The 11,314-nt window shown below is 34.6% G+C and overlaps 1 protein-coding gene across 2 annotated transcripts; it reads left to right on the top strand.

The window, feature by feature from the left end:
• The first annotated feature begins 435 nt into the window (after window positions 1–435).
• Window positions 436–3,932, top strand: LOC116845027 (saccharopine dehydrogenase-like oxidoreductase). 2 transcript variants are annotated; one of them, XM_032817262.1, is made up of 8 exons: window positions 436–602; window positions 1,149–1,343; window positions 1,496–1,671; window positions 1,786–2,096; window positions 2,349–2,495; window positions 2,573–2,663; window positions 2,744–3,006; window positions 3,169–3,932. In XM_032817262.1, the coding sequence occupies exons 2-8, from the start codon at window positions 1,172–1,174 to the stop codon at window positions 3,272–3,274; spliced, it is 1,266 nt and encodes a 421-aa protein (XP_032673153.1). In that variant the 5' UTR covers window positions 436–602; window positions 1,149–1,171; the 3' UTR covers window positions 3,275–3,932. The 2 variants fall into 2 exon arrangements, with proteins under 2 accessions (XP_032673153.1, XP_032673155.1); XM_032817264.1 differs by having other exon boundaries at window positions 569–724.
• Window positions 3,933–11,314: the final 7,382 nt, after the last annotated feature.

Raw genomic sequence — 11,314 nt, 5'->3', positions numbered from 1 at the left:
CTATAAGGGTCCTGTACACAGAACGCGGTAATGCTTGCCGCGTGGCGGAAGTCCGCGCGACAGCCAATCAATATGTTGTTTTTCCGTAAGAGCTAGAAGGTTATTACGGAAAGCAACATATTGATTAGCTGTTGCGCGAACTTCCGTCGCGTGACAAGCATTACCGCGTCCTGTGTGCAGGAGCCATTAGTCATTTAGTTATCTGCACAGATTACTCGAGTTTTCTGCACATAAAACTTCACGCATAAAACGTGAGGAATTATGCGTACCCAACCGTGATGAATACCGGCTTTATTGTTGAAGGCTCATAATTCCAATATATGGTGACGTGATTATGACAACCAATCAGAATAAAGTAATCGATAAATAAAACATTCTGATTGGTTGACTCTTCTGTTCATGACCACATTTACGTAATTATAGAATAGCCTTTATGCGCCAGTTTATAAACAAAGTTCAATTAACATTCACTTTCCCCGGCGCTAAGCAAAGACTGACGTTATAAGTAGTGGGGATTAAAAGAAGTGACTACACAGTTTTCGATGGGTGTTATGTAATTCTTGGAACGTTGACGTATCAGACAATTTCATCTGTGTAAAACGGTATATGTTTTATGGTGTATATTGTGTGATAGTAAATTATACAATATTGATGTCGATTTATATGTTGCCGGTTTATGTGTTACGACGGAAAACTATTTAAATTAAATATTAACAACTAACAGGTCACAATCGCTAAAGAAATATATTCATAATTGATATAAAGTATATAATATAATTTTGAATTTGAAGTAATCTATCAATTCTCTGTGTTATTATTTACTATGTCGTTAATATATATCGTTTAAGTATTAATTATGTTTTCTTAATATTTAATATCTAAGACAATTTAATATTTAATGCCTAATATTTGTTATCTAATGTCTAATATTATCTAATATTTAATACAATTTAATATTTAATGCCTAATATTTATTATCTAATGTCTAATATTATGTTTAATGTGTAACTTTGTATCTAAAGAAAACTACTTTAATAAAGATAGTTTTTTACTATTAATAATTATGCTTTTTATGTAAAATTTAATACTAATCAGAAATTTTTGTTAAAAAAATTTAAAAAATTACAAGTCACAAAACATATTATTAGATCCATTTAGAGATTGCTGGAAAATGGCCAACAACCGTTTGGATATAATAGTATTTGGTGCAACTGGATTCACTGGACAATATGCAGTAAAATATGCAGCCCACTTCTGTAAAGAATGGCAGTTGAAGTTTGGTATTGCTGGTCGTAGGAAGGAAGCTTTAGAAGCTGTGCTTAAAGAGTTTGCTCCAGATGCTGGTAAAATCAAATTAATGCTATATTCTGTTTTAAGAATTTGATGTTAAGATTATTTTGTCACAATTGTCTTCATAGACAATATAATAGTAATAATCTACTTTTTATATTGTTAAGAAATACTTCTTGATTGTAACATATATGTTATTTTCCAGAGAATGTACCCATTATCTTGGCTGATGTTAATGATGAGACATCTCTGAAGAAAATGACAGAAAGTACAAAAGTACTTGTCAATTGTTGCGGTCCATATAGATTGTATGGAGAACCAGTTGTCAAAACCTGCATTGCTACTCACACTCATCATGTTGATGTCTCTGGTGAACCATGGGTATCTCAACACATCTTTAAAATTATTTGCATTAATATTATTGTTCATGTGTTTTTTATTTGGATAAACACCATAATGATTGCTTATTTGTCTGTTATTTTCAATACTTTGCAGTTTATTGAGAGTATGCAGTTGTTGTATAATAAGGCGGCACAAGAAGCTGGTGTTTACATAGTAAGCGCTTGTGGCTACGATAGTATTCCAGTTGATTTAGGAATCATTTTTGCACAAAGAAAATTTGGAGGAGAAATTAATAGCGTTGAAACATATGTAGAATTTAAAGGACCCAAGACAGGTCCTATGATTAATTATGGAACTTGGGAGTCTGCGGTGTATGGTCTAGCCCAGTGGAATGAACTAAGAGGGCTACGTGCAAAATTATACCCTAAAAAATTACCCGAATTTACACCGAAGTTGGAAAGCAGGTATCTTTTTAAGCATACAATTCACAGTTACAATTTCTTGTTTTTTTGTATGTGGACCTATCTTTTAAAAAGCATATAGAAGAATATGCAAATGCTATGAACAACATAGATACACATGTAACAAGGCGCGATAATAGGTGATATTATCTTTTACTGCAAGAATAACTTTAGCAAATTACGAAGATATAGAGATATCGATCGGAATGCAATATCTGTTATTCCTGCATTTTCTACAAATTCGTTTCTTTTCAGGGGTATGATGCACAAAAGTGATATTGTCAAAGGTTGGTCAACGCTGTTTTTAGGCAGTGATCGTTCTGTAGCCATGTGTACACAGCGATTTTTGTATGAAAAATACAACGAAAGACCAGCTCAAGTTCGTACTTACTTAAGATTGGAGTAAGTACGAAGATATTGACAGAAATTCTGTAAATGTGTTTAAAATGATTTTTCTTAACATTGTCATTTATCACTAGGTCCTTCTTTACTCTCATGACATTTTTTATTGTTGGTATGATCTTTTGGTTAATGGTTCGCACGTCGTTTACTCGTAAATTACTGTTGAAAGTATGTATAAGTATATATTTGCGCAGTTCGAATTACGTTTCTCATACGAAGACTATACTAACCGAACGTAATGTTTGCAGTATCCGACTCTATTTTCTGGTGGCGCCGTAGGACACGGGAATATGACACACAAATCGGAGAGTGCACGATCCTCTATAACATTTAGAGCCCTCGGATGGAGCGAAAAATTGGCCAATCCTACCGACAAGCACACAGATCCACCTAACAAGGAATTGATTACAAAATTAAACGATGTTGTTGATCCAGCATATCGTGTAACTTGTACGACGTTGGTGTTATCAGCGATTATGATTCTTAAGGAGGCTGATAAAATGCCAGACAAGTAAGCGGTTACTAATATGTGTAATACTCTAATCTATTACTATAATATTTAGAAAGAGAACATTAAATAATATACATATATATGTAATTAGAAGATGCTTATATTAATCAATTTTGAATATCGTTTTATTTATATTTATTTATATTTTTTACGTCTTTATAGTGGCGGTGTGCTTTCTCCTGGTGCTGCTTTCGGGAAAACGTCTCTGATCGAGGAAATGGACAAAAACGACATTAAATTCGAGGTGATAAAGTGCATCGAGAAATAAAAATATCAGCTTTCTCGTATATAATCGTCGGGATTTTTCTACAAGAAATTTTATTAATAATTTACAAGGAATTTTACTAATAGGTTTTATGTTTGGTTGTGATATTAACACTTGTAATTCTTATGAACGTAATTCTTTTATGGTATATTTTATATTTTTTGGAAATGATAATTAGGACTTTATATTTGCACAATATTTAAACTAAATAATTTTCATCGACCGTAATCTGAGTCATCTTTATGTGGATTTCTGAAATCTATCAGTTTTAGTTGTGTATAATGCAGCTTGCTTTTGGCTTTATAACAAAAATCGAATACAACAATACAATAGCCAAAACTGATAAAAATTTAAGGAATCCACATAAAGATGATCTATATTATGGTCATTTATATTATAAAAATTATTTAAAGTTAAATGTTAATTACTTTATATATAAGAAATGAGAAAAAGATGTGATTATATAGAGTGTGGATGCATACCAAAATGTATACCAAAGTGTATACCAAGTGTATACCAAAATACCTCTTTTTATCAAAGTTGTCTTCTTATTTGAAAAGAATTATTATTTTGTATAACTGTAAATTAATATTAGTACTTTTAATTAATATTAGTACTTTGCAACAAACTTATTAACATAAACTACTACTACCAAAGTAAATTGCTTACGCTTACACGATATAATTATTTTTTCGTAAAAATAAACGTTTGAAGCAGTATATGTGTTAAAGAGTACTATATATTTCACGAGACTGAAAAAGTATTCCGTTTGTTTCCACAATATTCACATCCTTTTAAAGATTCATAAACAATCTGGAAATCTTTCACGATCCTTTTCCCATTTTCACAATAATGTGATTCGCGACAAATCCGACTACTTTTTAAAACGATATTCCTTGTTAGTATTGCCTCCTTGTTTATACATATCGTTTCGCCTTATCTTAAATTTATAATATATGATAATCTTACCGTATATTATACTATACTAATCTTATCGTATATTATACTACAATAATTAATATACGATAATTTATATCGAACACTTGGTCACGATATTTTGCCGAAGAAGCAACACGCACCTCTCGTCGTGCGGTGCGATGCGTAATTATGCGGTTTCTTCTGGCCGACTTTCCTTCATCGCTCGCTAATACGAGGAAGGAAAGTGAATTGACGTCTACACTGTAGCGGTAGAAATCTTAAAACTGCTGTTTAGCCTGCAGGCTTGTATAGCCAATATACTGATTCAACGCGCCTACGTCACGCAAGGGGATTCCACGTGCGTGAAATCCCTTCTCGGGAGAAATTATATACTCGATTTGCGTGGCAAGATCGTAAAGGTACACGAGGCGCAAGTTACTCATTGCAATCGCTGATCGTGCGAGACGTAATTTATTCGACTTGTTGCTCTCGTTCTCGCAGAGAACCGCGTTCGTCACAGAAAAAGCTTCTATAGCGCAACGAAGCGCATCGGCCGTAAACGCGCGGTTTACGTACATAATATATATCAAAGCTTATATTTTTTATATCTGAAGAATTTCAAGTTGAGAACTGGTAGAAAAACGTTCTTTATAGTAATCACTCATTTTTCCAAGAAGTTTTCAGTTTCAAAGATACTTTCTCCGTTTTCTTTATAGCTTCTCGATTTTAGTTGTTTTTTATTTCATGGATTCTTAATTGTTTTACAGGTCCGCGAAGATACAATTTTTAATTCTTTGGAGTGTTAATTTAGAAACTGTGACGTGTCCTTCTTACGTTTATCGTGATCACTTGCCTTGCTATATATTCTCTTATACTAAATGGCAAAAAGTAAACGAAGGCAGGAACAAACTGACAAGAAATATCGAGGTCGATTTTGATGAGCGTTTTCACTATCGAGAGTGACAACAGTTCCAGAGTGGCTTTCTGTAGTATAACCAATATTATTCGGCCTTGCATTAAGCAATGTATGACTACGTAGCACAGTTACGCAGGAGTCGTGTGTCACCTACTGTATCTTTCACGCATTAAATCAGATTCTCCTGTTCATTACCGCGCTTCAGTGTTGAGTTACCGTGGAAATATTCGCGAATTTTTTTTTACTACAACATGAAATGTCATCGCGTGTTTATTCTTCGTAGAAATATAAAATTCCGATATATCACCTGCAATGTATCAGTAGCAATTTTTTTGCTACTTATTGTTACGTTTAGTTCTCCAACGCCGTTTTCCTCTCGATGATTAAAAGGCTGCTATAGTTTTTTTTTTTTCTACGCGCACGCGCGTGCGACGGTTTTATGTAACTTTGTAACACGCTTTATTATTTCCTTCGAAGGTCTACCAGTTGCAAATGGGCAAAAACTGATCTCAAGTACTTTAGAAATCAGTATGTATTTCCGGTAGACAATATCAGCCGCATAATTAATACCCTACGATTTTTATGTCAATGCGAGGTCGCACAAAATAGATTAACATACACACATATAAGCTGATAAGATCTTTTTTTCTCTTCCTGATAATTGATATGTTACACAGGAATGTTGATATGTCGCTTCCCACATAGCACAGAAGTTTCAGAAAGGTTTCAAAAACCTTGACACCTTTCTGAAATCTTTCTGAAATCTATTTGAAATTTTTATGTTGTATGGATTATGATGATATCATAATAGAAATGAGAATTGTTTGAGAGAATTTTTCTGTATGTTTGGAGTATATGGCGAGATTGACAGTAAAAATCTATATCAGGAATTAATAAGATCAGTCTAACTCGCAAAGTAGCACTTTGAAATTGCACCAGTTGCAAATGGGCAAAAACTGATCTCAAGTACTTTAGAAATCAGTATGTATTTCCGGTAGACAATATCAGCCGCATAATTAATACCCTACGATTTTTATGTCAATGCGAGGTCGCACAAAATAGATTAACATACACACATATAAGCTGATAAGATCTTTTTTTCTCTTCCTGATAATTGATATGTTACACAGGAATGTTGATATGTCGCTTCCCACATAGCACAGAAGTTTCAGAAAGATTTCAAAAACCTTGACACCTTTCTGAAATCTTTCTGAAATCTATTTGAAATTTTTATGTTGTATGGATTATGATGATATCATAATAGAAATGAGAATTGTTTGAGAGAATTTTTCTGTATGTTTGGAGTATATGGCGAGATTGACAGTAAAAATCTATATCAGGAATTAATAAGATCAGTCTAACTCGCAAAGTAGCACTTTGAAATTGCACCAGTTGCAAATGGGCAAAAACTGATCTCAAGTACTTTAGAAATCAGTATGTATTTCCGGTAGACAATATCAGCCGCATAATTAATACCCTACGATTTTTATGTCAATGCGAGGTCGCACAAAATAGATTAACATACACACATATAAGCTGATAAGATCTTTTTTTCTCTTCCTGATAATTGATATGTTACACAGGAATGTTGATATGTCGCTTCCCACATAGCACAGAAGTTTCAGAAAGATTTCAAAAACCTTGACACCTTTCTGAAATCTTTCTGAAATCTATTTGAAATTTTTATGTTGTATGGATTATGATGATATCATAATAGAAATGAGAATTGTTTGAGAGAATTTTTCTGTATGTTTGGAGTATATGGCGAGATTGACAGTAAAAATCTATATCAGGAATTAATAAGATCAGTCTAACTCGCAAAGTAGCACTTTGAAATTGCACCAGTTGCAAATGGGCAAAAACTGATCTCAAGTACTTTAGAAATCAGTATGTATTTCCGGTAGACAATATCAGCCGCATAATTAATACCCTACGATTTTTATGTCAATGCGAGGTCGCACAAAATAGATTAACATACACACATATAAGCTGATAAGATCTTTTTTTCTCTTCCTGATAATTGATATGTTACACAGGAATGTTGATATGTCGCTTCCCACATAGCACAGAAGTTTCAGAAAGATTTCAAAAACCTTGACACCTTTCTGAAATCTTTCTGAAATCTATTTGAAATTTTTATGTTGTATGGATTATGATGATATCATAATAGAAATGAGAATTGTTTGAGAGAATTTTTCTGTATGTTTGGAGTATATGGCGAGATTGACAGTAAAAATCTATATCAGGAATTAATAAGATCAGTCTAACTCGCAAAGTAGCACTTTGAAATTGCACCAGTTGCAAATGGGCAAAAACTGATCTCAAGTACTTTAGAAATCAGTATGTATTTCCGGTAGACAATATCAGCCGCATAATTAATACCCTACGATTTTTATGTCAATGCGAGGTCGCACAAAATAGATTAACATACACACATATAAGCTGATAAGATCTTTTTTTCTCTTCCTGATAATTGATATGTTACACAGGAATGTTGATATGTCGCTTCCCACATAGCACAGAAGTTTCAGAAAGATTTCAAAAACCTTGACACCTTTCTGAAATCTTTCTGAAATCTATTTGAAATTTTTATGTTGTATGGATTATGATGATATCATAATAGAAATGAGAATTGTTTGAGAGAATTTTTCTGTATGTTTGGAGTATATGGCGAGATTGACAGTAAAAATCTATATCAGGAATTAATAAGATCAGTCTAACTCGCAAAGTAGCACTTTGAAATTGCACCAGTTGCAAATGGGCAAAAACTGATCTCAAGTACTTTAGAAATCAGTATGTATTTCCGGTAGACAATATCAGCCGCATAATTAATACCCTACGATTTTTATGTCAATGCGAGGTCGCACAAAATAGATTAACATACACACATATAAGCTGATAAGATCTTTTTTTCTCTTCCTGATAATTGATATGTTACACAGGAATGTTGATATGTCGCTTCCCACATAGCACAGAAGTTTCAGAAAGATTTCAAAAACCTTGACACCTTTCTGAAATCTTTCTGAAATCTATTTGAAATTTTTATGTTGTATGGATTATGATGATATCATAATAGAAATGAGAATTGTTTGAGAGAATTTTTCTGTATGTTTGGAGTATATGGCGAGATTGACAGTAAAAATCTATATCAGGAATTAATAAGATCAGTCTAACTCGCAAAGTAGCACTTTGAAATTGCACCAGTTGCAAATGGGCAAAAACTGATCTCAAGTACTTTAGAAATCAGTATGTATTTCCGGTAGACAATATCAGCCGCATAATTAATACCCTACGATTTTTATGTCAATGCGAGGTCGCACAAAATAGATTAACATACACACATATAAGCTGATAAGATCTTTTTTTCTCTTCCTGATAATTGATATGTTACACAGGAATGTTGATATGTCGCTTCCCACATAGCACAGAAGTTTCAGAAAGATTTCAAAAACCTTGACACCTTTCTGAAATCTTTCTGAAATCTATTTGAAATTTTTATGTTGTATGGATTATGATGATATCATAATAGAAATGAGAATTGTTTGAGAGAATTTTTCTGTATGTTTGGAGTATATGGCGAGATTGACAGTAAAAATCTATATCAGGAATTAATAAGATCAGTCTAACTCGCAAAGTAGCACTTTGAAATTGCACCAGTTGCAAATGGGCAAAAACTGATCTCAAGTACTTTAGAAATCAGTATGTATTTCCGGTAGACAATATCAGCCGCATAATTAATACCCTACGATTTTTATGTCAATGCGAGGTCGCACAAAATAGATTAACATACACACATATAAGCTGATAAGATCTTTTTTTCTCTTCCTGATAATTGATATGTTACACAGGAATGTTGATATGTCGCTTCCCACATAGCACAGAAGTTTCAGAAAGATTTCAAAAACCTTGACACCTTTCTGAAATCTTTCTGAAATCTATTTGAAATTTTTATGTTGTATGGATTATGATGATATCATAATAGAAATGAGAATTGTTTGAGAGAATTTTTCTGTATGTTTGGAGTATATGGCGAGATTGACAGTAAAAATCTATATCAGGAATTAATAAGATCAGTCTAACTCGCAAAGTAGCACTTTGAAATTTTATTTCTTTCGAGTGACTGTTGAGTTTAATGAACAACACGTGTCGCACGTACAGGTGTGACCTTAGAACTTCTCTATATGGAATTCTTATAGAATTCCTCCATATAGAACTTCTTTATATGGTCGTAAAAAGTAATGATTCCGCTAAAGTAAACATTACCTGTTAAAAAAATAAACATATCCTATTAAAAAGACGATTTATTGCAAGATTAAATGATCTGCAAACGTGAATTTCGCTACAATTATCGCCGTGATGTACAGATAATCAGCAAATACAGCTAATGCCTCGTAATTGTGTTAAGTAATTGCGTTAAGTGTTACGTCAATGTTGATTGTGTTACAAAATTTCAGTCTCTTATAACTCATAGAGATTAACTTGACATTTCATCGAGAAAAACGTTCTACGTTCAAATTGTTTCTGAAATGTATAAGTGGATGGATAGTCTGGAGTATATAAACATACGAAGAGTATATGAACATGATCTATAGAATACATATGGTGTGCGCGCGTGTGTGTGTGTGTATCTATCGATGTAATCATCAAGCATTACGCGTGTGTGGGGGTTGAAAGTCGCGAGACGAAGAAAGGGATAAGCGACCGAAGTAAGTGGTGCGCTTACGCTTCCTCGTGAATAAAAAGGAAAACCGTGCGTAAAAGAACCGGTTGTTTAACGTTGGGATTCTCCGTGACGTAGGTACTTTTCGTGCCGATCGGGTCTTTCGCAAAAGACCATTTTACCTCGTACTTCTCTTCCTCTCTGACCTCTTTATCCTCTTTTTGTCCGCATACAAGCGAATACCGGTGGATTTACACGCGTAATGCACACGTCATTCGGGTAAAAAGCGGCGATCACGACTCCGGTATATCTGATATCGTTACGTCCTAACTCGCATTCATATGTTGCAGGCCAAGGATTCTCACTCACGTAGAAGTTGCCTCACACATTGTGAAGGGAATGTCAAGTTGAGGCATTTCGCGGTAATCGAAGCAAGGAAGAATCTGAGATTCAGTTCCCTGAGGATATTTCTTAAGAAGATCTCGAGATACTCGTGGTATTCCCTGGAATTAAGGCGACCTGATATCAGTGGACTCGTTCCAGTATTTCCCATGATTTCCGAAACTCCTCGGCTTACTTATCAAATGTTAGTATCCCGCTAATAATCCCATTAGTGCGACCAATTAATGGAGAAAGAGGAAAAACATCATTCTTATATTTGTGATAAAACAGACATAATTAAGCTCGCAAACTATTCCATTAATATTTACGCAGACTTATTCACAAGGAATATAATATAAAGTAAATCGATTTGTAGGATACGTAGAATTGCGGTGGCCTAAGAACAAAGAGGAGAATAATCCTATTAAAAGCCTGGACGTGAACCGACGACCGATTAATCCCGAGTCCTGCGAAAGCACCTTCTCACTGTCAATCATCATCGAGTGCCGAACGCGAGCGTGCGACATGTGAAGAAAGAAAGGGTCGAGCAACCAGGAAGAATCGATCTAGAGAGTGATGTCTCGACGACAGGACGCTCTGCTCTGAAATCGAGAGTCATCACCTTTTCGGAGCAGGTACGTTTCGAAATCTTATCCTCTGATAACTCAGAATAAGTGCAGAAATACGCGTCTGATCAATCAGGCCGCTTGCGCAACGCTTAGGTCCAGATATTCGCAAGTATTGACTAACGATTAACATCAAAGTCGACGTATTCTGAGTTCTCTTTTAACGATAAATGAGCCTCTAAAAGTGACTCACAGCCAATCAGAAAGCTTGTAAGTCACTTTTAGAGGCTCATTTATCGTTAAAAAGAGAACTCAGAATACAGGCCGATGTCTTTAGGAGCCGGCGATTACATCAGGACAGAAGACACATTCATATCAAGCTGCGATGACGCCGATTTGCAGAAAACGTGCACCTGATTGACGAAGAACAACATTCGAATTAACAGCCGGGCTCTATCACGTTCCAGCATGCCAGTATAGTCCAGGATCAGATCGCGATTAACGTCAACAGACGTCAGCGAGATCGGCCGTAAGTGGCGTAAAATTAACGGGAGAGCCGCGCGAAATGGACAGAGAGGAAGAAAGAGGGAGGGACGAGCGCA

The sequence above is a fragment of the Odontomachus brunneus genome, unplaced genomic scaffold (assembly GCF_010583005.1).
Source record: "Odontomachus brunneus isolate Ranch 3 - 2012 unplaced genomic scaffold, Obru_v1 Obru_scaffold_049, whole genome shotgun sequence".
Classification (NCBI taxonomy): Eukaryota; Metazoa; Arthropoda; class Insecta; order Hymenoptera; family Formicidae; genus Odontomachus; species Odontomachus brunneus.
The sequence above is the reverse complement of the archived record's forward strand: the minus strand, read 5'-3'. Positions and strand labels throughout refer to the sequence as shown.